At 41.4% G+C, this 25,387-nt stretch overlaps 1 protein-coding gene across 2 annotated transcripts in view; it reads left to right on the top strand.

Moving 5' to 3' along the window:
• SCAPER (S-phase cyclin A associated protein in the ER) overlaps window positions 1-25,387 on the top strand; it is a 370,936-nt gene that overhangs the window by 303,547 nt on the left and 42,002 nt on the right. For both annotated transcript variants that reach the window (XM_074296499.1, XM_074296500.1), the window contains 2 exons: window positions 35-190; window positions 19,922-20,159. In XM_074296499.1, the coding sequence (XP_074152600.1) occupies window positions 35-190; window positions 19,922-20,159 (394 nt within the window). The remainder of the gene's footprint in view (window positions 1-34; window positions 191-19,921; window positions 20,160-25,387) is intronic.

The raw sequence follows: 25,387 nt of genomic DNA, 5'->3' as shown, positions 1-25,387 counted from the left end.
ATTCGGTAACCTGCGGTCTCCTCCCCCCTCATAGCTATGTGGTCAACATCGGCCTGATCGACAAGCTCTGCGGCTGTTTCCTCTCCGTGCAAGGGCCCGTCGACGAGAACCCCAAAGTGGCCTCGTTCCTGCAGAACGCCACGGCCGTCTTACATGGCATGTGCAAGCTCTGCTTCGCCGTCAACAGCAAGTGAGTCCGTGCGGCGGGGGAGGGGCCGGCTTCACACACAAACGTGTGGGTGATAGTTTGTGTGATAGTGAGTGTGCGGTTGTGTGTCTGACAGTGTGTGATAGTGTGTGTGTGATAGTGAGTGTGTGATACTGTGTGAGATCGTGTGTGTGTGATAGTGTGTGATTGTGTGATAGTGAGTGTGCGATTGTGTGAGTGTAAGTGATTGTGTGTGTGATGAGTGTGTGATAGTGTGATGAGTTTGATTGTGTGATAGTGTGATTGTGTGTGTGATAGTGAGTGTGTGATAGTGATTGTGTGATAGTGAGTGTGCGGTTGTGTGTCTGACAGTGTGTGATAGTGTGTCTGACAGTGAGTGTGTGATAGTGTGTGTGATAGTGTGTGTGTGATAGTGTGTGATTGTGTGATAGTGAGTGTGCGATTGTGTGAGTGTAAGTGATTGTGTGTGTGATGAGTGTGTGATAGTGAGTGTGATTGTGTGATAGTGTGATTGTGTGTGTGATAGTGAGTGTGTGATAGTGAGTGAGAGAGTGTGGGATAGTGTGTCTGACAGTGAGTGTGTGATAGTGTGTGTGATAGTGTGTGTGTGTGATTGTGATAGTGAGTGTGTGATAGTGGGCGATAGTGTATGTGATAGTGAGTGAGTGTGTGATAGTGTGTGTGTGATAGTGTGCGATAGTGTATGTGATAGTGTGTGTGATAGTGTGTGATAGTGTGCGATAGTGTATGTGATAGTGTGTGTGATAGTGAGTGTGTGATAGTGGGTGTGTGATAGTGTGTGTGTGATAGTGAGTGTGTGATAGTGTGTGTGTGATAGTGTGTGTGATAGTGAGTGTGTGATAGTGGGTGTGTGATAGTGTGCGATAGTGTATGTGATAGTGAGTGTGTGTGTGTGATAGTGAGTGTGTGATAGTGAGTGGGTGATAGTGTGTGTGTGATAGTGAATGTGTGATAGCGTGTGATAGTGTAGTGATAATGTGTGTGTGATAGTGAGTGTGTGTGTGTGATAGTGTGTGTGTGATAGTACGTGTGTGTGATAGTGTGTGTGATAGTACGTGTGTGTGATAGTGAGTGTGTGATTGTGTGTGTGTGTGTGATAGTGAGTGGGTGATAGTGTGTGTGTGATAGTGAATGTGTGATAGCGTGTGATAGTGTATGTGATAATGTGTGTGTGATAGTGAGTGTGTGTGTGTGTGATAGTGTATGTGATAGTGAATGTGTGATAGTGTGTGATAGTGTATGTGATAGTGAGTGTGTGATAGTATGTGTGTGTGAGTGTGTGTGAGATAGTGTGTGATAGTGTGTGTGTGATAGTGTGCAATAGTGTATGTGATAGTGAGTGTGTGATAGTGTGTGTGATAGTGTGCGATAGTGTATGTGATAGTGTGTGTGTGATAGTGAGTGTGTGATAATGTGTGTGTGATAGTGAGTGTGTGATAGTGTGTGTGTGTGATAGTGTGTGTGTATGATAGTGTGTGTGTGAGATAGTGAGTGTGTGATAGTGTGTGTGTGATAGTGTGCGATAGTGTATGTGATAGTGAGTGTGTGTGTGTGATAGTGAGTGTGTGATAGTGTGTGTGTGTGATAGTGTGTGTGTATGATAGTGTGTGTGTGAGATAGTGAGTGTGTGATAGTGTGTGTGTGATAGTGTGCGATAGTGTATGTGATAGTGAGTGTGTGTGTGTGATAGTGAGTGTGTGATAGTGTGTGTGTGATAGTGTGCAATAGTGTATGTGATAGTGTGTGTGTGATAGTGTGATAGTGTGCGATAGTGTATGTGATAGTGAGTGTGTGTGTGTGATAGTGAGTGTGTGATAGTGTGTGTGTGATAGTGTATGTGATAGTGTGTGTGTGTGATAGTGAGTGTGATAGTGTGCGATAGTGTATGTGATAGTGAGTATTTGTGTGATAGTGAGTGTGTGATACTGTGTGTGTGAGATAGTGAGTGTGTGATAGTGTGTGTGATAGTGTGCGATAGTGTATGTGATAGTGTGTGTGATAGTGAGTGTGTGATAGTGGGTGTGTGATAGTGTGCGATAGTGTATGTGATAGTGTGTGTGATAGTGAGTGTGTGATAGTGGGTGTGTGATAGTGAGTGTATGATAGTATGTGTGTGTGTGATAGTGAATGTGTGATAGTGTGTGATAGTGAGTGTGTGATAGTATGTGTGTGTGAGTGTGTGTGAGATAGTGTGTGATAGTGTGTGTGAGATAGTGTGCGATAGTGTATGTGATAGTGAGTGTGTGTGTGATAGTGTGTGTGTGATAGTGTGCGATAGTGTATGTGATAGTGAGTGTGTGATAGTGTGTGTGATAGTGTGCGATAGTGTATGTGATAGTGTGTGTGATAGTGAGTGTGTGATAGTGGGTGTGTGATAGTGTGCGATAGTGTGTGCGATAGTGTGTGTGTGATAGTGAGTGTGTGATAGTGTGTGTGAGATAGTGAGTGTATGATAGTATGTGTGTGTGTGATAGTGAATGTGTGATAGTGTGTGATAGTATGTGTGTGTGAGTGTGTGTGAGATAGTGTGTGATAGTGTGTGTGTGATAGTGTGCGATAGTGTATGTGATAGTGAGTGTGTGTGTGATAGTGTATGTGTGTGTGATAGTGTGTGTGTGTGAGAGAGTGAGTGTGTGTGAGAGTGAGTGTGAGTGTGAGATTTCTCAGTGTGTTTGTTAAAATGCTCCACGCTGTCTGTCCATCAGGACGCATTTTTGTCTTTTGTTTCTCCCTCCTTAAGCTAACAAACATTGGGACCTTGCCGGGCTCCTTCCGGCCTCGTTGGCCCTGCCGCCCGCTCCCTGGCTGAGGGGGGTTTCCTAGGAATGCTCTTATCACAGCTCCCATCGGAGCCGCTCTCAGACGTAACCTTTCCCTGTCCCTGCTCGGCATTCCAGGCCAAGACGCATCTCCCCCTGGTTGTTTAGTCTGGCCGCACGGCCTGCCCAGGGCTGGTTTTTCTCGTTGGTGCAGTTAAAAGCTCCCGGACGAGAACTCAAAGCCGACCCTCGCCTGGGCTCTGCACGTTCCAGGTCCCGGGATTCTCTGGTGTCGAGCATTTTCTCAAACAATCATTTGGAGTTTTGTTATGAAGCTGAAGGGATTGTGGTTCTGAGCGGACAGGGAAGTTGTTGCTTTGGTCCTGATGTAGCCAACAGTTATTTGGCCATTTGAATTTGGCCATTCGCACAGTGCTGCATGTAATCTCCTCTGGTCCTTTCAGATTCCTGTGACGGATCTATTGTTATTCCCATTTTATAAAGAAGGACATTTAGACTTAGAGAGATTAAAGGATTTACTCCTGTCATGTAACTGGCAAGTATCAGATGTAGGGTTTATCCCTTTGCCATCCTCACTTAAATAGTTGTTATTTTGTGTCACCAATCTTTAGTCTTCCCCAGTGTCATTCCAGCCACTAACGACTGTGCAGGCGATCGTTTTTGAGGAGATTTACTGCATACTCTGTTCAGAAGCCAGATGTGGTCACCTTTTTGAGCGTGTGTCTGTGTAGGAGGAAGGAAGGAAGCCAGGACTAAGCCCTCATGAGGAGCCAGGCCTTGTGCTGAGCCCGGTAGACAAGGGCAGTCCCTCTCCTCCGGGAGTTTACATTCTGCTGGCAGAATGGGGACAATGAGGACTTGAAGAGTGTTCTGGGAGAGAGACCTCCTGGGAGGTCGGGTTCCCCCTTGTGGGAAGGAGGCAGGCCTTGGAGAGAGATGCTCCCTGGAAAGGAGGCCTCGGGCACCGAGGGTGAAGTTCCGAAAAGAAATGGCGTCTGGGCTGAGAGGGGAATGTGTGTGACAGAACATATGTAGGGAAATGCTTTCAGAAAACGTCCCTCAATCAGGCCTTGGCACTTAAGGAAAGGTAGAGAATGAACACATGAGAAAAATTGAAATGAACTCTGGCTGGCCCTTCATGGAGAATCCCAACCTGTAGCATGTCCAAGAAGCAGATTGAATTTAAGCCTCTCCTTTTTACCAGTGCATCATTCTCTACTGGGCTGTTAGCTCCTTGGGGGCCAGGACCATGTCTTAAACACCTTTTGTAGCTCTCCCAGCCAATAAATGAGGTCTTCTATTATCCCCTATAATATGTAGCACTTTAAAGGTCTTTCCTCACATTAACATAAATAAAGAGGTAGCTACAAGGGCATTATTATCCCCATTTCACAGATGGGCAAACAATTGACTCCGTATATGATCCATTGAACCTCATTCAGAATCTGAGCACTGGTGTTTGGGACTGATAGCTTTCCTTTCACTGAGAGAGCCTCTCTCCTCGTTAAGTGGAAAGCACTTGGGCTTCTCCTCAGGTTCCGGGACAACCGAGCTTGGCAGGAGTGTGGAGTACCACCCTTCGATAGCGCTTTAAAGAATGACTTCCTCCTCCTGGAGATTCCCAGGGGTTTTCTAAGCAAACTGTCATGTCACCTGCCTCCTCCTTACCTCTGCCCATTGTCTCCATTGCCGTCCTGTCACCATCACCAGCATTTGTGTGATCGTGTCAGTCAATCATGGAGCCTGTGGAAATGCTCGCTCTCCCCTGGATCTTTCTGGGAAAGCTTCTGAGGCTTCACTTACAAATAATGCTAACTTTGGTTCTTCTATATCTCTTCACATAATGATTTGATTTTTTATTATTAACTTAATAATACTATCATTTTCCAAATGTTGGTTCATGCTTCATTTCTGTTATAAATTCATCATGAAAATTTGGCACTTCATTGCTGGAGTTTCCTTAGTAATATTTTATCTAACAGTTTTATATTCATATATAATATTTGAATATTTAAGTGTATGCATTGGCGTTATTGGTCCAAAATACTCTTTGTGTTTTATCCCTCTTTAGCTTAGGGATTAGGACTATGTTTATTTCTTAGATGTAGTTTGATGAGGTAACTTCCTATTTTTGAGAGTCTTACATACATCGGGATTATTTATTCTTTGAATGTTTTGTAAAATTCATTTGTACCCAGTAAGATTTTCTTTTTCCTTTTTGATTTCATGTCTGTCGTATTTAGTTTTTTCTTCTAAAATTGGGAATTCTCCACTGTTACATTTTATCTTGATAATGTGGTATTCTCCTTTTAAAAATATATAATTGTTTAATAGTTCATAAATTTTATTAGTTTTTTTAAGCTTTGATTTGTCAACTCATCCATCTTTCTATATAATGTCTCTTCCTAATGTTTACTTGCTCAGAATTTTCAACATCTGTTATCAGAAAATAATAAATTAAAGCAAGAGGAATGTTCCAAGTGATTTCCTAATTTAATTTACCAAGAAAACTCCAACTTGACAGCAGTATAAGCTGCTTATCTGAGAGAATAGATGAGAGCTTTCAATGTAAACTCATACCACCCACTGTTATGAACTTTTAATAGATTCTCCACTTCCTTTTTTTTTTCCTGTCTGATCTTTAAATTTCCAAGCACGAGTTTGCCTTTTGCATCCAAAGGCCGAATGGTATATGAATAATTCTATATGGTTAGATCTCATTCTAGTTTCTTCTTGGAAATGATTTTCATTGGTGTATCCTACTTTGACTATTTGAACACTTTGTTATATATAATAATTAAAAATAAAGTGTTTGCCAAAGAAGCTTGGCAGTTTTATTTTCTGCTATATTACAGTAATTAAGATAATGCCTGTTTTGGCAATAAAATAAATCAGGCAGGAGTAAAATTTGCTTGAGTACTTCTTGTCCTACAAGTACTTGAAGTTCTAGCCAAAAGAGAACAAAAACTTTCAGCAAGAGAACTGCCTAAGTATTACTAACTATCAATACAGACTGAGAATGGGAGGGTAATGAAGTGGAATAATTGAGAGCACACGACTTTTGTAAATACTCTGCATTGTGGTGGTTCTGGCTTTTATAGTGTTAATTTAAAAAGTCCTGCCACTTAGTGCAGGGCTTATTGGCTGGTTTCATTGTCCCTTTAATCTACTATTTTTTACTTAGCTTTTCTAAAGAACCTTTTGGATAGACAGAATTAGTATGGTTAATCTCCACTCACACATAGTGAAAAAAAAAGTAGTTTGCTTTTTAATAAATTTCTCGAGAATTTTTTTGCATTGAGGGTTTTTCCCCTAAACTAAAAATTTGTGTTTCTTTAAGTAAAACTAAAAATTACTTCCTATAACAAAAAAAAATGGATTTTTGTGTCTAATATTTAACATTGCAATTATTCTCAAATGATAATGCTTCATGATACACATATATTTAATATATATATGTATATATATGTATATAGTCTCTTCCAACAAAGTACTAGTTTAATAGGCCCTCAAAAAAATAATAAAAAGTATGTCAATAGTGAGAAGAAAAAGAAAACCAAAATAACATCTTGCTTCTTCTAGTGTCTGTCTATAGGATGTAATGATGTATAATCATAACATTTGGTTAAACATACTTTTCTAGTTTGTCAGAAGGTTCCAGCCATCAAATATAAATTATCATCACCGTCATTATCATCATCATCTTAGCAATTTAGCCTTAAGTTCCTTTGGTCATTCATAGACTAGACACCCCCCCAGATGCTTTGGCCACCTTTTCCTTAGCAGGGCTTCATCATTAGTGAATGTGGTTGTGCCATGTGTTCCCAGCTTCCTCTTTAGCAGGTTTTGCATCTTTGGAATCTACCCCTTCACTTCTGTGTGTATATACACCTACATATATTAAAAACAAACAAACAGTACCTCATTGTTTAGCAGTGGTTAATCTTGGAGGGGGGAATCTATTTTCTCTTGGTTTATTTTTATTAATTGTCCATACTTTTGTATTGGAATCAGTGTGAAGAAATGTCTTAATTGTCATATGAATGCTTTACCAGTATCATGACAAATAAATCTTTGAGAGTACAGACCTTGGGATGGTTCAGTCCATTATTCACTGAAGACAATGGGCAGAGTTTTGGGCTGAAGCTTTCTAGGAAGGGATAAAAAGAAGCAGAAATCCTACCCTCAGAGGGAGCACAATCTAGCTTAAAGAAAAAATATTCTAGACAGATGATCTTATTGATTCAGACCAGCTGATTAGAATGGTAACACCCTCCTGACTGCCCAGACACAGGTGGCTGTTGGACTCAGACCCAGTCCAGCTGCCCTCCAGACTTCTCCGACTGGATGTCCACTGGACTCGCAGTACATCCAAACAATCTGGGAGGAAGATTGTCTAGCTCCTGGCCTCCTGCTTCCTTCCCTCAGACTCTGGAGCGCTCTTTCCCTCTCATTGTCCCCACAGAGAGTCTAGTTTACTTCCCTAACATTTCTCCCCAGTGCCCCATCTTTCCCTTCCCATTGCCAATGCCCTAGTGCAGGCCCTTTTCACCCCATACCTGCTATCTGACCTCCCTGCCACAAGTCACCCTACATCAGTCCATCCTCTGCACAACTGCCGGATTGATCTTCCCTATCCTCAATTATCCCCTCTGGAAGTAAATATAAGGTCCTGTGTTTGGCATTCAAAGACCACCTCCCCTATCTTTCCAGTCTTCTTGTACTTAGAACTTCCCCTCTGCTATGTATTCTGTGATCCGTTCACCTCCTTTCTGTTGCTCAAACAAACTCCCCAAATCCAACCTCCTGATTCTGGTCATTTTCACTGACTCTTTCCTGTGCATAGAGTCTTCTCCCTCCTCATCTCTACCCCCTAGTTTACCTGGCTTCCTCCAAGTCCCAGCTAACACCCCACTTTCTACAAGAAGCATTTTCCAGTTTCCCTTTATCCTTGTGCCTTCCCTTGGTTTATTATTTCCAATTTATCCAGTGTATAGCTTGTTTGTATATGGTATTTGTATATAGTATTTGTTTGTTTTCTCTCCCATTAAATTGTTAGTTTCTTGAAGAAAACAATATCACAAAGTTGTATGGAAGAGAGCAACAGGAAAGAATGGTCAGTAGTATGAAAGCTGAAGGATAGTTGAGGAAGACAAGAAGTCATATAATTTAGCTGATGAGCAATTTTTGGTGGTCTTAAAGAGTTCTCCTTCAGTTGAGTGTTGAAATCATAAGCCAGATTACAAGAAATTGAGTGGGGTCAGGATGAAGTGAAGGCAAAAAATGTAGACAACTCTTTTTTGGAATATGGCAGAGTAAGAAAGAAGAGATGTTAGATGATTGTTTAAGAGGGTCACAGGGTTGTAGGAACGTTTTTCAAGTATAGGTTAAAAACTGAATAGGTTTGTAAAGCTCTTAAAATTTGCCTATAAGATATAGGAGAGACTGAAGATGAGAGGAAGAAAAAAATAAGCAATAAGCCAGGATGACCCAGACAGAGCAGAGCACAAGAAGACTTGGCAAAGAGAAGAGGAAAGGAGAATAAAGATGTGTCTGAGGAATGGAATAAGGAAATGGAGGAAGTACATGACCAGTAGCTCCAACTTTCTCAGTAAAATGGGAGGTGAAAGAAAGGGACAGAATGAGACTGTCATTCAAAGCTTAAGGAGAAGATTCGAAGCAGCCACTTCTGGGAGTATGATAGAGTCGATCGGGGAAGAATAAAGGGATTGCCAAGCAGCAGTGATAACCGAGTTGGAATTATGTAACATGAACCAGTAGTGGATAGCTGCTCTGGTCTCATGGTTTTCTGGAGCAAGGCTCAGCAGCTAAGAAGTAGAAAGGAAGAAGGTGGAGTGACCCAGGGTTAAGGGTTGTTGGAGCATTAGCCCTGATAGGACAAGGAGAGAAAGGGACACAAAGCACAACATAAGATAGTCTGAGGCTTTGAAGGAGTCAAGACTTAACAGCCCTCCCTGCCTGAGTAAAAGTGCTCCATATAGTAGCAGTGCCCACTACTCTTAATGTGACCTCTGGTAATGATAGGGTTCGGAGGGGATACATGTATCATCTCCCCATATTAAAATGTCAACTATTTAATCCCTTAGGATTGCTCATGCACAGGTTTTAGGTTTTCTCTTGACATCTGTGTTTGCATTTCAGATTTTTTATGCAGCTCTGGACTTTTCATCGGGAAGTGTTCAAGTCCTCTAGATTATTAGACATATATTTTTTTCCTATAGGATTACAATCAGTTTTGCTAGCCAAGTTATTCTTGGTGTGAGTCTATATCCTTCTTTATAGTTAAGGCTGCTACATCATATGTAATGCTGACTGTGGATTCTTGGCACTTAAATTCTTTTTACCACTTGAAATATTTTTTCTTTGACCCAAAGCTCTGGATTTTGGCGTTGTTCTTATGAATTCTAGTTTTGGTATTTCTTTTAGGAGGTATTTGGTGGGTTCTTTTTTTTATTGCCTTCTAGTACTAAAAGATCTGTAAAATTTCCTTTTTTGATTTTATGATTTTTTAAAATATGATGCCTCAGCTCCTTGGTGGTCATGACTTTCAGGTAATTCGTTGATTCTTAAATTATCTTTCATTGATCTGTTTTCTAGGTCAGACATTTTTGCTATGAGAAACCTGCAAGTTCCTGGCTGAAATTTAAGTCTGAGCCACATAGCTGCATACCTGGCAGACTTGCTCTCACTGGAGTGCTGGCAGGTTTCTGCTGGGCTCAGCTAGCTGGGAAGCTTTGCTGGTTCAGTGGCAGAACTATAGGCTTCCTTTTGGTCTGAGATTCCTATTTTGGATATTCCATATTAGGTTTCTTATTTAAGAGTAGAACTTAAGACTCTGCTCCTTGTCTGGGATCAGAACCACAGATGCTACCATTTACTTCTAAAGACTCAGTAGTTAGCCTAGACCCAGCTTCTTCTCCTAACCATAGAATGCCCCACCCAGACACAGACTCCTTCTCAATTAACCATCTCTACCTCCTTATTCCTAAGGAATTCCCCATCAAGCTTCGCTATCTTGGATACTTGACCAATACTTGTCTCTCCAACTTTTCTCTGCTTCTTTTGCCCTTGATTTCCCCCCACAGAACCTCTAGAAAGTCCTTTGTGATAATCTGGTGAGAAATTATAATAATTCAAAATTTTGAACAGATTTTTGGAATTCATTATAATGGTACTCAACTCAATGTGACTTTACCATCCTCAACTCAAGTCTTCCTTCAATGTATCATCCTGGTTTACAGATAATATTTGAATTTTCTAAGAATATACCAATATATGCCTGAGTTTTGACGAGCCCTATTAAGTTGGAAGAGCTCCAATTGACCCACTTTGATATCTGTCCTGCTTTTGTCCCCTTTCCCTACCCTGGGCAGCATTCTTTGGAGCAGACTTCCAGAGAATACAGCCTTATCCCTGATAGTTCTGGATTGGTGAGTAAAAGAATACAAATTTACCTAACCCACTGTGGACTGCCAGGCTGAAGCTATCTTGAATTTGTCCACTCCAAACATCATTTAGCATTTCTAAGACTATTTTGACCAACGCTTCCTTCTCCGGTAATCATTTCCCTATCTGTGTTTTTTTTCCCCCTGTTAAAAGTGAACTCCTCGAGAGTTTCAGTAAATTTATTTTTTGTATCTCTATCCCTAAGATCTAACACTTAAATAAATTAATTAGGTTATAGGCCAGTAACACCCAGACTATGTTTCTTCTCCAAAGGCCAACCAAGGTAAGTTCAGATAAAGAAAAATCTGTAGTTGAAAAACAATTATAGTTCTACTTCTTGACTTAGTTGTGTAATCTTGGGAAAGCCACTTCATTATTTGAGCCTCAGTTTCCTCATCTGTAAAATGACCTAGTTGGACCAAATCTAAGCCCTCTTCCAACTCCGACAGGGCATGAATTTCTGTGCCAGAGGAATCCAGAAAGTTAATAGCCGAGCTGTACCCTGATCCCTGAGGTCACAAGCCATTGTCATAAATCGCACTCTCTTGCCTCTCAGGCCAAGTCAAGGGACAACTAAATGTTTGCAGTCTTAGAGAACTATTAGTCCTTGCATAGAAAAACTGTTTCATATAAATCAGTAGATGATTTTCCAGCATAACAGAAGCCTTAGTAGCAAATTGTAGTCTTACAAATTGAATCTGACTGTTAATAAACATAACTGCATATGCTACTAGAATCTCCCTTATTGAAGACCAAACAAAAACACTTTGAAATCATCTTAAATTGAAAAGATTTTATGTTTTACTGGATCAAATGACATGACCCAGAACAACATCTATAAAAGCTTAATCTTTGATTTTTCCATGTCTCCTATACTTTTTTAATACAGAAAACTATGTCCCATGACTGATATGAATACAGCCTTTTACATTTTTATTATAAACATTTAGGCTTAAAGTGATTATACCTGACAGTTAAGCCCAACAGAAGCCAGGGGGCCTAGGCTACAAATTATCGATATTATAAGACAAAATCAAAAGTAAACATTTCCCAAAGTTTCTTCAGGTTCACATGAATTTTTTAGAAACTAAACCGCAAATGGATCCATTTTTCTTGGTTGGTTTGTATTAAAATGTAGACTTTTTATTGAAACAATAATGTATACGTTTTGAATCAGTTCCGTAGATTTGTTTTTGTGTATAGGTGATATACATATATTTAATCAGTTTATTTTTTTTTCAAAGAGCTTATTCAAGTCTTAGAAATAGATTGTTGTAAAAAAATTTAGTGTGTTTTCTCTTCCTTTCCCCAATTCATCATAGTTGGGAGTAGAGGGTTTTATTTTTGACTCTTTTTTAATTATTTAAGAAATAAAGTTATGGTGTTGACCTCCAGGGAAGGCTTTTCCTCCTTTTTCCTTCCTCCCTCCTTTATTAAGCACTTAAAATGGACCAGACATTAGGAATATAAAGACAAAAATGGAAAATACCTGCCCTCCAGGAACTATTTGGAGGAAACAAGATTAATACAGATCAGTAAAAACAAAATATGTACAAAGTATATAGCATTTCCAAAGTCAGAGCTGTGGTCGAGGGTCAGAATTCTTGGATGTTTAAGCTTGATTGAGTCACCATAGCCAAAGAGCAGTTCTCCTTTGGTAATAGCCTTCGATGAGCAGCCTCTCTGAGGGAGTCACTCTTGTAAAACTGCTGCACATGTACCCACAGCTCAGCCAGAGCTTGCCTGCCACGGACCCAGCCTTTGAAATCCTCTCCATGCTCTGGTGAAGCAAGATGGAAATCCTAAATAGAGGGTTTAGTTCATTCCCTGGATGTGGATGGGGGAGAGGATTGGAAGGATTTTTTTTCATCAGTGAGACAATATTCCAGGATAGTCATGTGAGATACAAAAATGATCAGTAAACTCATTATTAAGGCAAAAATATAATATCTTAATTTTTTTTGCAGTAAAACTTTTGCCATCCTGCATGATGCTCTGATAAGGATAGGGATGGGAACACTAAGATAAAATTCATTAAAAGGTTTTAGGAGCCGATTGAAAGTTTGCTTTGTGGAAAAGGGCCTTCAGACAAGTCTTCTAAGTTGTAGTTGGTTATTAAAGGCAGTCACTGTTAAACAAACACAGACCCCCTTTTGGAACCTGTACAATAAACTCAGACACATTAATCTCTACTCAAGTCTCCACCGGGGGCCTGAGCCTCTAACTTCTGTGGCTGTAATGGAAGATGCTGAGTGGCGCTTGACAACAGTGTGTATAAGGGGGCAGATGGCACCCATAAGTAAATAAATGTCCCCTTCCTCCTTTTGTTTCTATTGAGTCACATCTGAGGAGCTGGGAGAAGCGTCTCTCTAAAATGGCTTTAGGTCACTAAATGATGACCTATAGGTAATTGGTGTAACACTGTTCAGTTATTCCTAGGATTGGATAGAGGCACCAACTTAAATCTGGGAGGTCTGGAATCACTTTGGAAGGCAGAAGCAGAAGGACACGGTCCCTGGTGGTTAAGAGATCCCCTGAATTCTCCTTCCACCACTGACTAACTCCCATTAAGCAAGTCACTCCCATTGCAGTGAGCCTTCTTCCATAGGGAGCATTAAAGATCCCATCTAGCACAATATGCTCAGAGAAGGTGGTCACGGTGTCCATTGAGAGTAAGATCTAACAGACAACACGAGCTCTATCTGCAAAATACTAAAGGAAATGAGGAAGTCCTCTAGCTTATTACGGGAAATCTCTGGAGAATTTATAGACAAATGTGGACAAAACTTATTCAAACTGAGACAGCTCGGAGTCTGTTCTGGTGTATCATGAGTCCATCAGATATTTTCTTCCTAAGGTTCTTGTGAGGTTGAAATGGAATAACAGATTTGAAGTATCTTCCAAAATACAAGACAAATACGCAGTGCTATCATTTCATATCTTGCTCCATAAGTACATGGATAGCCAGGCACTACATCAATTTCAATCAAATATTAAAAAAGAGCCAGAAGAGAAATTCCCCCTATGTGTCAAGGAGTAGATCCTTGAAGGAAGATTTATGGGAACTAATCCAAAGGAATGAAAAGGTGTTTCAAGGGATTTGTGGTTAGAGAGTATCCATCCATGAGCTCGTGAATCCATTGAAGGATTCAAGTATTACTTTGTGTGTTGGTGTCCTTGTAAGAGAAGAATGTCCCTAGAAGGAATGGAAGAATGTTTTCCCTCCTAAATGTTGCATTCCTTCACAACTTCAAAAACAGTATGCATTTGGCAGACATCATGGTTCCCTAAACCTTCGATTAACAAAACTGACTCTGGAATCGCCTTGCCAATGAAATGGTGCCGTGGAAGAGCACTGGACAAAAGGTCAAGAGACCGAGGTGCAGTCCCTGACCTTGCCTCTATTTTTTACAATGTGACCTTGATAATCACTGATATTTACAAACTAAAACTACTTTGCATAGATTCTATCATTTGTTCCTCACAATAACCTATGTAGGTACTAAAATTATCATTATCTTAATTGATCAGAAAATCTGGGGCATAAAGAAGTTAAAGAATTTGCCCATCATCCCAAACCTAATGGAGGTCAAAGGTAAGATCCAAATTCATGTCTCCCCTGATTCCAGTTCCAAAGTTGTATCCATTAACCCATGTCCCTGAGGACATGCAGTTCATCTCTAGGGACCCTTCCAGCTGCGTAACTGTGTGCGTCTTTTAAGTGATACCCCTCAAAAGTATGAGACCGTATGCTGTATCAGGTCTGTGGATATTGATGGTAGTCACCTCAATGAGAGGTATCCTAATTTATTCTAAACAGAAATACTTGCATTGTCTTCAGTAGAGACCAGAGAAAGGCTATATTTTATAGCATAATAATTTGTATATAGAAATATAGTATAATAATGTAATATATAGTTTATAATTTGAAGCTTCTAATTAAATGGGATCATCACAAAGCTATGGTCTCTGCCTAATAAGAAAACACATTTCTCTGTTTCATGGGCTGCCCTGCTCAAAGAATGCACCAGTGATCGAGTGGCTTGCTGGTGACGTACCTCCGACCCTGGCAGGGCTAGTTGTCCAGATCGCAATATTTGGCCGGTCATGATGGGCGTGGAGAGAGCGTGGCTTGTCAATCGTGTTGCAGATCTGCCTCCTCTGCCTGTGGGACTTTAGGGAAGGATTTGACCTCCCAAGCCCTCACTTTGTTCCTCCATAAAATGAGGGTGCTGAACTAAGTGACTTGCTAAAGTCCCTTCTAGTTCTAAATCATGTGTCTATGAAAACTATAATTAAATTATATTACTTCAATAATTCAAAGATCTGTAATTTCCTTGATATGTGGGCACTCTCTCTGCCAACACCCACCCCTCTACGACTTAGTATATGGTCTTAGACAGTTACCGTGGCCAAAAAATTAATCACCCTGTGGCTGATCTGGTGAAGACGCTCTCCAGGCTGAGCTAGGCTGTGCTTCAGACCTTCGCTCCATCTCCAGGCCCACATTTGACTTCTTTCCAGTTCGGGGGCAGCCCCTGCCAGAGCCTGGACAGCCCAAGTCAGAAGTCAGGAAAGGTTGTGGTGACAGATTCAGATTCAGTGCAGCAGAAGGCACTGTGCTAGGAGGCAGCTCACGCTGATGGGGAGGGGGTAGACGTGCTCACAAGTGCCTAGAAATCATGGACTCTTGAGGAGGAGTGGGCTGAGAACTGCGCCACGAGGAGACGCCTCCTGAGGCTGTCATTTTTTCTTGTTTCTGGGCCTTCATGTCCTCCATTAGGGGTCTTCTTGGCAGATCCTGGATCCAAAAGATCTATTTAGTCAGGCAGGAAGAGCGTAAGTGTGCCCAGAGTCACCCAGCTAGAAGTATCTGAGGCTGGACTTGAGTTCAGGTCTCCCTGCCTCTAGGCTCACTGAGCCGCAAGCTACCTCTTCAAGGCAATCACTAGTGACAGTAACATATACATAGGATCAAAATACACATAGCAATCTCTTACAGCTCGATCAGACAGAGAAGAGGAGCGAAACTGAAAATCCGTTTCCCTCGGCTTATTTTTAAAAATCTTTCAGAGTTTCCAGTTGCACAGTTGTACTTTGTTTTTGTCTTTCTTGCTTCTGGGCGTGCGGTCTGACTATGAACTGGGACATAGTGGCTAGTTTGGTTTTCTAATTTAGTTGAACTCTTTAAGACTAAATAATTAAAAACATAACCATCGTGGATAGCAACCCATAAGTCCCAGGAAGAAACAAAATTATAGCCGCCTTTTCTGACAGAATTCCTCACAGTCACACAGATTGTGTCAGAATATCTCACTCCATGTTTGTTGGTGGAGTTTTTGTGAGGTGGATATTTCAGAACAGTTTACATGTTTGTTTAGCCAAGAAAGTGTAGGCTTCATAATAAATCTGCAGATGCTAAGCTGAAATGAGAAGGTAGGTTAAAACGAGAGTCTCCTGTCTTTTTAATGGAAGCCTTTTTTGTTTGACATCATAAATTACCATGACCAATAAGACTCAATTTGGTTTGATGAGCATCCTGAATATGTTTTCCAGGAACAGCCAGCACAAGATAGAGCAGCGCGCCAGAATCTGAAGAAGCCGAACACTACATGATTGATTCCTTCCTGCTTTGTAAAATAACTAACCCATTTTTTTATCTCTTCTTCATTCTGGTGTCATGAGTTTGAACTTTGAATTACCTCCATATCTTGCCATTTGTTTCCCAGAAAAAATGAGAAGCCAGGTGAAATCCATCTAATCAAAGTATAAAACAATATTTCACTGTGAAAATTTCAAGCTACCATGTTAAAAATATACAAAGCCACAACAGAGTAAAAGACTCCCTGATCATCTGGAAAACCTTCATACAAAAAGAACAAGTACTACTATTTCTGAAAGTTTTTCATTTTTGTGCAAAAACTGAATTAGGCTTCTTTGTTACCCTGACATTGTTAACACAGCATTAGACTTCTTCCCTCTCACCTCTGGGTCACTGGTTCTGATGTGACCCTGCTGTATAGGGAAAATCATTGCCATCTGGCAGATTATCAGTGGCCTATGGGAAAGTGAGGTAAAGGTCTCGAATGCTTGGGTACCCAGCAATTCAGTAAATAAGTAATCTGTGCACATGGCTCACAGTTTAACATTATTTAAGTACTTAGTGGAAAGTTTAACTATGGAAAGATGTATGGAAGACAATCACAAATATAATGTTGATGGAGCTATAATTTGATGCAGTTGTTTTAGGGGAAAATTTTGCAACTGTCCTAGAAGTTACTAAAAATTATTCATTTCATTACTGGATGTATTCCCCAAGAAGGTCAAAGACATTGAAAAAGATCTGATAAAAAGCAAAATATTCATAGCCTTTTTGTCTAGAATACTAGAAACAGTATTTACCTGTTGACTGAAGACCTTCTGAACAACTTGTTGCATGTATCAATGTAAAGGAATATAATGTTGCTATGTCAGAAATGACCATTATTTATTAAGTACCTACTATATATCAGATACTTGCCTAAGGAGGCAAGGAATGGCAAAACAACATTCCCTGATCTAAAGGAGCTCTGTGTGTGTGTATGTGTGTGTGTGAGAGAGAGAGAGGTGACTGACCAGTGACTCACCAGTGGATAGAGCACCAGCCCTGAAGTCAGGAGGACCTGAGTTTAAATCTGGCCTCAAACACTTAACACTTCCTGGCTGTGTGACCCTGGGCGAGTCACTTAACCCCAGTTGCCTCAGGGGGAGAGAGAGAGAGAGAGAGAGAGAGAGAGAGAGAGAGAGAGAGAGAGAGAGAGAGAGAGAGAGAGAGAGAGAGAGAGAGAGAGAGAGAGAGAGAGAAAAGAGAGAAAAGAGAGAAAAGAGAGAAAAGAGAGAGAAGAGAGAAGAGAGATCAAGCAAATGCTCAGAATCCAGAGAAAATCAAGAAGACTTGAACTGATGTAGAGCATCATAAGCAAAACCAAGAGAACAAAAAGAACATGGTTTCCTAGAGGGGATGGAGGAATGACACAAAATCAAGAGGACCTGAATGCAGGCTGACCTCTTGGGTTTATCCTTGGTGCCCCATGCAGCAGGGCAAATGTGGACCCACTTCAGCAAAGGGAGTTTCTCCATGGAAAGTTTCCTCTACCAATGAAACCACATGTTCAGAGAGAGAGAGCACTGAGTGCACAGTGACCGCAGGAACAGAGAAGAAAGCCCTGGAAGGACATCATAGCAATTCTCTGACCAGCACTGGCCAGACTGACTGATAAACCCTAATTACCCCCTTTCAGCTTCGGTTTTTCATTCCTTCTCAAAAAGGAGAGAGAGTTGGGCAAGGTCACCAGCCTCACTGTCCCCTCCAGAGCCCTCTAGTCCAATGGCCAGACAGAACAGGACATCTGGAGGACGCCTTCGATGCAGGGGAAGACCTTGGCCTTTTTAAGCTGAGGTCTTCAACAGGTCTCAGTTTGTCTGAGGTAGGCCCAATCAGTGATTAAGGCCAGCTAAGAAAGGAGGCAGAAAATGATTTCTTTTATTTAGTGAAAAACAAAAACAAATAACAATCTGGGAGGAGAAGGGTTTCTGGCCAAAGCAGAAACAATTGGTAGAGAAATAATGAGCCACTGACATTGCCAGGCAAGGCCAAAGCATCCATTTATTTGGCTTAGCACTGCTACTTTGTGCAAGGGAGAGTTGGGTGGAATATATTGGGGAGCGATGTTTTTGCTAAGAAATGGTTAAGAGCATTATTTTCTTCTAAAAATAACAGCTACTTTTATAAAATGGTATATTATCGGCTGAGTGAGGAGGATAGTTGGTTAGTTGCAGTGGCTTGCCCAAAAGTACAGTGAAGTGATGTGAGTTCCCCTTCCCTAGAGCATGGATGACCATCAGTACAGGTTATTAAAGAGGGAATAAACTCCAGTAAGATGGTTCTGAAACACTAATCAATGGCATAATTGAAGGGGCCCAATGGATTCTTGTGGCTGAAGCAGCAGGGAGATCAGCTCAGTATTGGAGGGCCCAGGGAGCAGAAGGGATGGTGTGAAGCCGAAGCTCTTCATCTTATTCCTCGCTGTGGACACCCACCGGTGGGAACCAAGGTCCCCATACATCGAGAGCAGCTGGGATTTCATAAGTGACATTGCCTCAAAAATACTTTGATAACTAAACAACGTGTGATATAAAGAAATGAAGGCTGGGTTTGCTGTTATTAAACATGGGTTTAAATCTTGTGTGCTACCACATAAATTCTTAGGATTTAGAGCTCAAATTAATCTCAAAGCCTATCACGTCCAAACATTTCATATTTTAGAGGAGAAAACAGCTCCTAAGAGGTCCAGTAATTTAAGTCAAAGAACTAAAATCTCGGTCTATCTCCTCTCCATAACCAAATGAGCTCGGAGGCCCTTTCCAGCCTTAAATTCTATGATCTTTTAAGTCACTCACCTGCTTCGGTTTCTTTACCATGTGGAAAATCATGGCTGTAGTGCCTACTTTATAAAAGGTCCATGTGAAAATGAGGTGAGATAACATTTGTAAAGTACTGTATAGATCTTGAAGCCTATGTAAACATGGCCTGTGGTTGTTTCCATTATCAGTTATTGACTTGGTCAGTACTGACCAAGTCTGACATAACAGAGCTACAAATGCCAATACTCTTCTTGTTCAAAAACTGCTAACCCTAAACCTATTTGCCAGCACTAAGTTGAGCTTAATAATGCTTTTTTACAGAAGCAGTCCAGAGCATAGTTGGGTTACCCTCCCCACCTCAGCCTTTTCTGCTGCCATCACCTCTGTTTTTATAACTCCTCATAAGGGCTATAAGGATGATGAACCAAGTTCACATTTTGATTTTTGAAAACTTCTGGTTACCTCCTTCCAAGAGGAGATATATGTATGTGTGTGTGTGTGTGTGTGTGTGTGTTTAAAAAAGGTCTGCACTATTGTGTACGTGTGTAGCTCCTTGCATTAGGGAGAATAATACTCACCTGATATGATTAGAGAAAGAAGTAGTGCCAAATGGCATTCATAGTATATAGAACTTAGGCCTGGAAAGGACTTTTTAGGTTTTCTGTTTTGATTACCCTAATTTCTGAGATGACCCAGAGATTCAGAAAGAAAAGAACTTCCTCCCTCTTAAGTCTGATTGGTAGCAGAACCAAGATTCTACCCCGGGTCTTCTGGAGTCTGCCCTGATGATACCTGCATGGGGAGGGTAACATTCATGCATTTTAACCCCAAGATGCTGGTTACCTCCTCTGAGCAGTGAGGGACTTCTGCAAGGTACAAGGCAGAATGTCTCAATAAGCAGCATACATACAGACATTTGATGGAAGTGCTGGATTTCTTCCTTGTGGTTTCTTGTTACCTTATTATACAACTCAGATGGTTTCCTTTTAACGGTCTACTTATTTTGTTCCATTTGACCTAATAAAACATTAACATCCTACAGTTGATTTCCATTTAAAGAGTTTAATGTTTCTTTGTCCAGGTCGTGGGACATATTTGATAAAATACGTCAGGACCCCACAGGATTAGCAGCAGCTCTTCAAGCCACAGATCTAGTTGGAGTCTTACACATGCTCTACTGTATTCTCTTCCATGGCACCATCTCAGACCCCACTACCGCCAGCCCCAAAGACAGCTACGCCCAGAGCACTCTCCAAGTTGCCCTTCAGAGTTTACGTTTCTTCAACAGCTTTGCAGTCCTTGATCTGCCAGCTTTTCAGGTAACCAACCTCATTTTTTGTTTGTGCTCCGCACTATAAGAAGTTAATCTGTTCATTCTGAACTGACACAAAGGTTTGTTTCTAGATCACTGAATCCCAAGAAGCCATGTTGTGTAGCCAACAAGAGATGGAGCAAGTCCTTCCATCAGGCTTCTTCACATCAAAGGGTTGTCCTTGTATCAACCTTTTTTTAAAAAAAATATTTTTTCTGTAGTTACACGTTGAGACAATTTAAAAAGTCCTTTTTTTAATTTTGAGTTCCAAATTTTCTCTCTTCCTCCTTCACCTCCCCCCTTCCCGGGACAGTAAGCAATTTGATATCTTATACCAGCTTTTAAATATAAGGAAACAGTGGGGTTTGTATGTAAACAGAACACAAAAACTGGATAAATTATTTTGATAAGATTGTTTAAGGAAGATTTAACTTTTTATTCATTCTGAAAGATATTTATAGTCAAAAGTGCAAATCCCTGTAACCAAACAAAGAAAAAAATGCCTTATACTAGAATTTCAAAACACAAAAATAGGCTTTCTTACACAGGAATTTTAATTTTCAAGAACACCGGTCTTTTGGAGCAAACCAGATTTCAAGAAATGAACACTTACATTCAGTTAATTTCTTAGCAAATGGATTCATTTAAAATGAAGATATTTGGCAAGTGATGTGGACTTTAAGTTTAGAGGAATTGCTTTGCTGAGAGGAGAAAAGGTGGAAAGATATGAATGCTAAAAATCTGGGCCTTCAATTGTCCTTATATAAAAAACATTAGATCTCTAAAAAATAGTTGATGACAAACATGCATTTACCTAATTGATATTTTTTCTGTTCTAAATGTGAAAGAAAATGTGTGAAACGGAGTCATCAAGAAATGCTGTTTTTTTACCTATCTGAAGCTAGCTTAGAAAACTAAATACAACATTTAAAATATTTACACCTTGAGATGGAACCCAGAACACAAATAATTCAGCAGAACTGCAATGAGACCCTTTGTGTAGTCTTTTTGCGTTTATAATGACTTGGATCAGCAGTCGTCATGGGATCTTAAGAATCAGAACAGGAAGGGACCTTAGAGATAATCTATTCTGACCCCTAGTGTCTAAAGAAATTTTGCTGATGAAAGACATTTATTTTTTTATTTTGTCAGAATGTATTTTCTCCCCTACTGGAGAAGAGGAGGAATTTGTGGAGCATCTTTAGTGTTCACATTATAGACAGCATCTCATGGGGGCCTGTTGGACAGATTCTACAAGTTATCACATTGATGAGGCTTTTTATTATTTTATTATTTCTTGGCCCCATTTACAAATGCTTGTTGAACTGCCATGAATTGAGTTTTAAGAGAAAGAATACTTACTGATGCTAAATATTAGCATTTCTCTCGTGCTTTCAGCTTTGCAAATTCTCATTTGACCTCACCACAACCTGAGGTCAGGCTATCTTCATTTTACAGGCACAGAGAGGTTAACTGATGAGGAGATAGAATTTGAATCCAGATTTCTCTGTGCTCCAGGTTTAGGTCTCCTTTTATTTAACTCCATTGCTGTAGTCTGCCTAACGCCTGAGGATAATTAGAAGGGACCTCCAGGCTGGATCTGAATGGAAGCCAAGCTCTCCGCCCACTGTCTGACAAGCGATTTGACACCCCAAAGCCATCCCTTGTGCTCTTGATAGCTTAATGTGTTCATGAGCTTTTCCTTAGCGTCCCGCAAGTTCTCATCCTTTCCCAGCCAAATCTAGATGCACACGTCACCTCCTCGCCGCCATTTCTTTCGGCCTCATTTTCAGCTTCACCATTCGATTGAAACTGCTTTCTTCAATGTCAAACGTGATCTGATTCTTTGAGCCAATGACCTTTTTCCTCATCTTTGTCATCAGCTCTCTGAATCCTTGACACCCTTCTCTCTGGACTTCTGTGATGTGGCTTTCTCCTGGTTTTCCTTCTGTCTGGCTGACTAGTTCTCAGTCTTCTGTACAGTACCATTATCCTCAACCTCAGTTGTCCAGTCCCCCAAGTGAAGGCACCAGGCTCTTTCCTGGACCCCCAGCTCTGCTCTTTCTCTCTCTACCTCCCCTCAGTAACCTCCTCAACTCTCACAGGTTCTGTGAACGTTTCTACACAGATGTTTCCCAAGTCCGTGTAGCCAGCTCTAGCATCTGCTTATCTCCTTTTTCCCATCTCCAACCACCTGTTGAAGATCTCTGGCTGGATGTCCTCTAGACCTCTCAGGCCCACCCTGTCTGATGGAGAATTCACTCTCTTCCCCCAGATGCCCCCTCTTCTCCTGACTTTTCTGCTTCCATTGAGAGCGTTCTTCCAGTTGTCTCCAGTCCTCCATGAGCTCCTCCATGGTCTGGACTCTGCTGTTATCCCATCCCCTCCTTACACACACCCCCTTCTCTCCACTCACAAGCCCCCTTACCTAACTCAGGCACTTCCCACATCTGCCCTGCCTCCTCACTGCATGGCTTACTTACCAACTCTCTCTTCCACAAAAACTGCCAAAAGAATCTTCCCATGTCATGTCTGTCTTCAAGAAGCATCAGTGATCCCCTGCTACCTGTGGAATAAAATAAAGAAGACCTGAATTCAGATTTTGCTTCAGACCTGAGCAGGTCACCTTCTCTGCCTCAGTTACCCCAATGGTAAAATTAAGGGGTTGGACTGGCCGACCTCGAGAGCCTCAAAAGGCTTTCACCATCCAGCTCCAACTTCTCTTCAGCCTCACTCCACATCATTTCCCTTCTTGCCCTCTCCTGTCAGATACACTGGCCTCCTTGTCATTCCCCCTGCTTAGCCTCCCATTCCTTTGTGGCCTCTCCCCAGGCTGTCTGCCCTGCTTGAAATGCAGCCCATCTCTCTCCCCCAGACCTCCTCAGCCCTGGCCTTTCCTCATCTCCTTAGTTAGCACACTTACCTGGCTCTGTTGTGTCTCCTCTGTGGAAGTTAAGCTCCCGGAGGAAGGACACTGCCTCCTGTGTCTTTGCCAGGTGCACTTGAGAGCGGCTTGCTGCCCTGCCCCCAGGAGGCTCTTTTGGACTTTGCGTTCCCTGGCCTTCTGCTTGCCACCTGGCACTTCTCTGGGCTCCTTTCTTTGTGATCCCCATTCTGCAGCTTCCTGGTTCCCCTTCCTCCCCAGCCCCCCAGCCCAGTGGATCTCCAGGTTCCTCTCACTTCCTTGGACAGCCAGTGCCCATTTAAAAGAAGCCTTTGAAGCCTGTTAGCCATCTCTGTCTTGTAATAAACCGGGACCCCAAAACTGGAGATCCCGGGAGAGAGCCTGTTGCCGTCATCCTCCCTGGTCCGCTGCCAGTACATGTCTGTACCCTGGCCCTTAGACCACTGCAGGCAGTCACTCCTTAGCATCTGCAGGAAGGGCCACCCTCACTGTTGACGTGATTAAAAACGTGTCATGTTTGACTTGCGGCCCCTGAACCGGCACTGGGCACGAGAGAGAGAACCCTGCCCTGCCCTCAAGGAGCTCCCGAAAGAGCTCCCTGATGGGGACAGACCACTGACTAAACATGAAGATGTTTCCAGATTAAACAGAAAAGTGTTTACTTTGGGTAATGGAAGATTCAGAGCATTTTAGGGAGTGGTGAGTGAGGAAAGATCATTTGTAGAAGGTGGAATGTTTTTAAATGCACTTCCATTAGTGAAGAACAGCGTCACAAAAAAAGGTGCCCACTTCATAATCTCCTTAAATAAAAGATAGAAGCAATAGAAGAGTCCGTTTTCCAGACATGCGCAGGATCTGATCCACTGTAATAATTAGATAATATAAAAATGTTATTATGACAGCATAATTTTGTGGAGTCTTCCTGATTCCAAGCCCAGAGCTTAAGCCACTGTACCACCTGGCTGCCCTCCGGCTTTTCCTTACACTCTCTTGTCAGATTGCTCATATTAAGAAGGCTGATTGGAAAAGAGACCTTAAGAAGTAGTAAGGGCTATTCGGATAGTCTATGGGAGTTCTGAGCCTCTGGCCTGAGAACTTGTTTTCTAAACAGTCTGGCAAACATATTTCAATATCATTAATTTTCTTTGTGATCCTGTGTGGGTTTTTTGCACTTAAAAGCATCATTCTGAGAAAGGGTCCAGAGTCAAACTATTGCTAAAGGGGTCTATGACACAAAAGCCATCGTCTAGAGGGAGAAGAGGAGACTAATAAAAGTAGCTTGTTGATGGATTCTGGAGAGACAGACGACCCAATCTGAGCAACAAGGAGGTGGGATCTGAGCAGACTAAAAAGGGCTCCAGAAGGGAGCCTGATGAGGGGAGCCAGCCTCTCCCGCCACTCTCCAGGCTGCTCTTTCCTCAAGAATGAAGAGATTGGAACTGATGATTTCTAGGGTCTCTTCAAACTAAGCCTAAGATCCTGTAACAATTCAGACAGCAAAGTAAAGGATGCAAAGGAGAGATCCAAAGCCCTTCCAACAAACATCTCTGAGGATGTTGCCCGGGCTCTTCTCTCTAGAAAATGAGATTATACAAGCTACATTCAAGACGGGGAGACAGAAAAATGCCAAGCGCGGTTTAGACTAAGTAGAAGATGGGGACAGAAGGGAGCAGTTTGAGGAACACCACCTGCTGATTCTGATCCCATTTCATTATGTGCCAATAAAAGAGGAATAGTATTTCCTAGCTTCAGAAAACAGTTGAATTCCAGGATGAGTACTGGCTCGCTGAGCCCTAAGCTAGGATAATATAGATCTCCTTTCTTTGGATAGCTTTAACCACTGGATGATGAGCCCTGTACTGATTGGGTAATTCTGCCTAAATCATGACAGATCCCACTTATCTACAAAGCACTTTAAGATTTTCAGAGAGAAGGCCTTCCCCATGTCAGTTTTGCTCAAGGTCAGACAACAAAATACATGTTAAAGCTAAGATGTGAATCTGTGTCTCCTGAGTCTAAATCCAGCACTGCTCCCAGAGACTAAAGAGGAAATCGTCTCCTTTAAAAATGGGTCTACATGTTTAACATATATTGGATTACTTGCCATCTAGAGGAGGGGGTAGAGAAAAGGGGGGGGGGGAATTGGAATACAAGATTTTGCAAGCGTTAATGTTGAAAAATTCTCCATGCATATATTTTGAAAACAAAAGGCTTTAATTTTAAATAAATAAATAAAAGGAAAAGGAAAAAAAAAAAACAAAATAAAAATTAAAAATAGGTTTAATTTTTCTGTTCAAACTGACATGTCCCTGGATCTGTTGTTCTTGATA

This window comes from Sminthopsis crassicaudata, chromosome 2, assembly GCF_048593235.1.
Source record: "Sminthopsis crassicaudata isolate SCR6 chromosome 2, ASM4859323v1, whole genome shotgun sequence".
Classification (NCBI taxonomy): domain Eukaryota; kingdom Metazoa; phylum Chordata; class Mammalia; order Dasyuromorphia; family Dasyuridae; genus Sminthopsis; species Sminthopsis crassicaudata.
The sequence above is the reverse complement of the archived record's forward strand: the minus strand, read 5'-3'. Positions and strand labels throughout refer to the sequence as shown.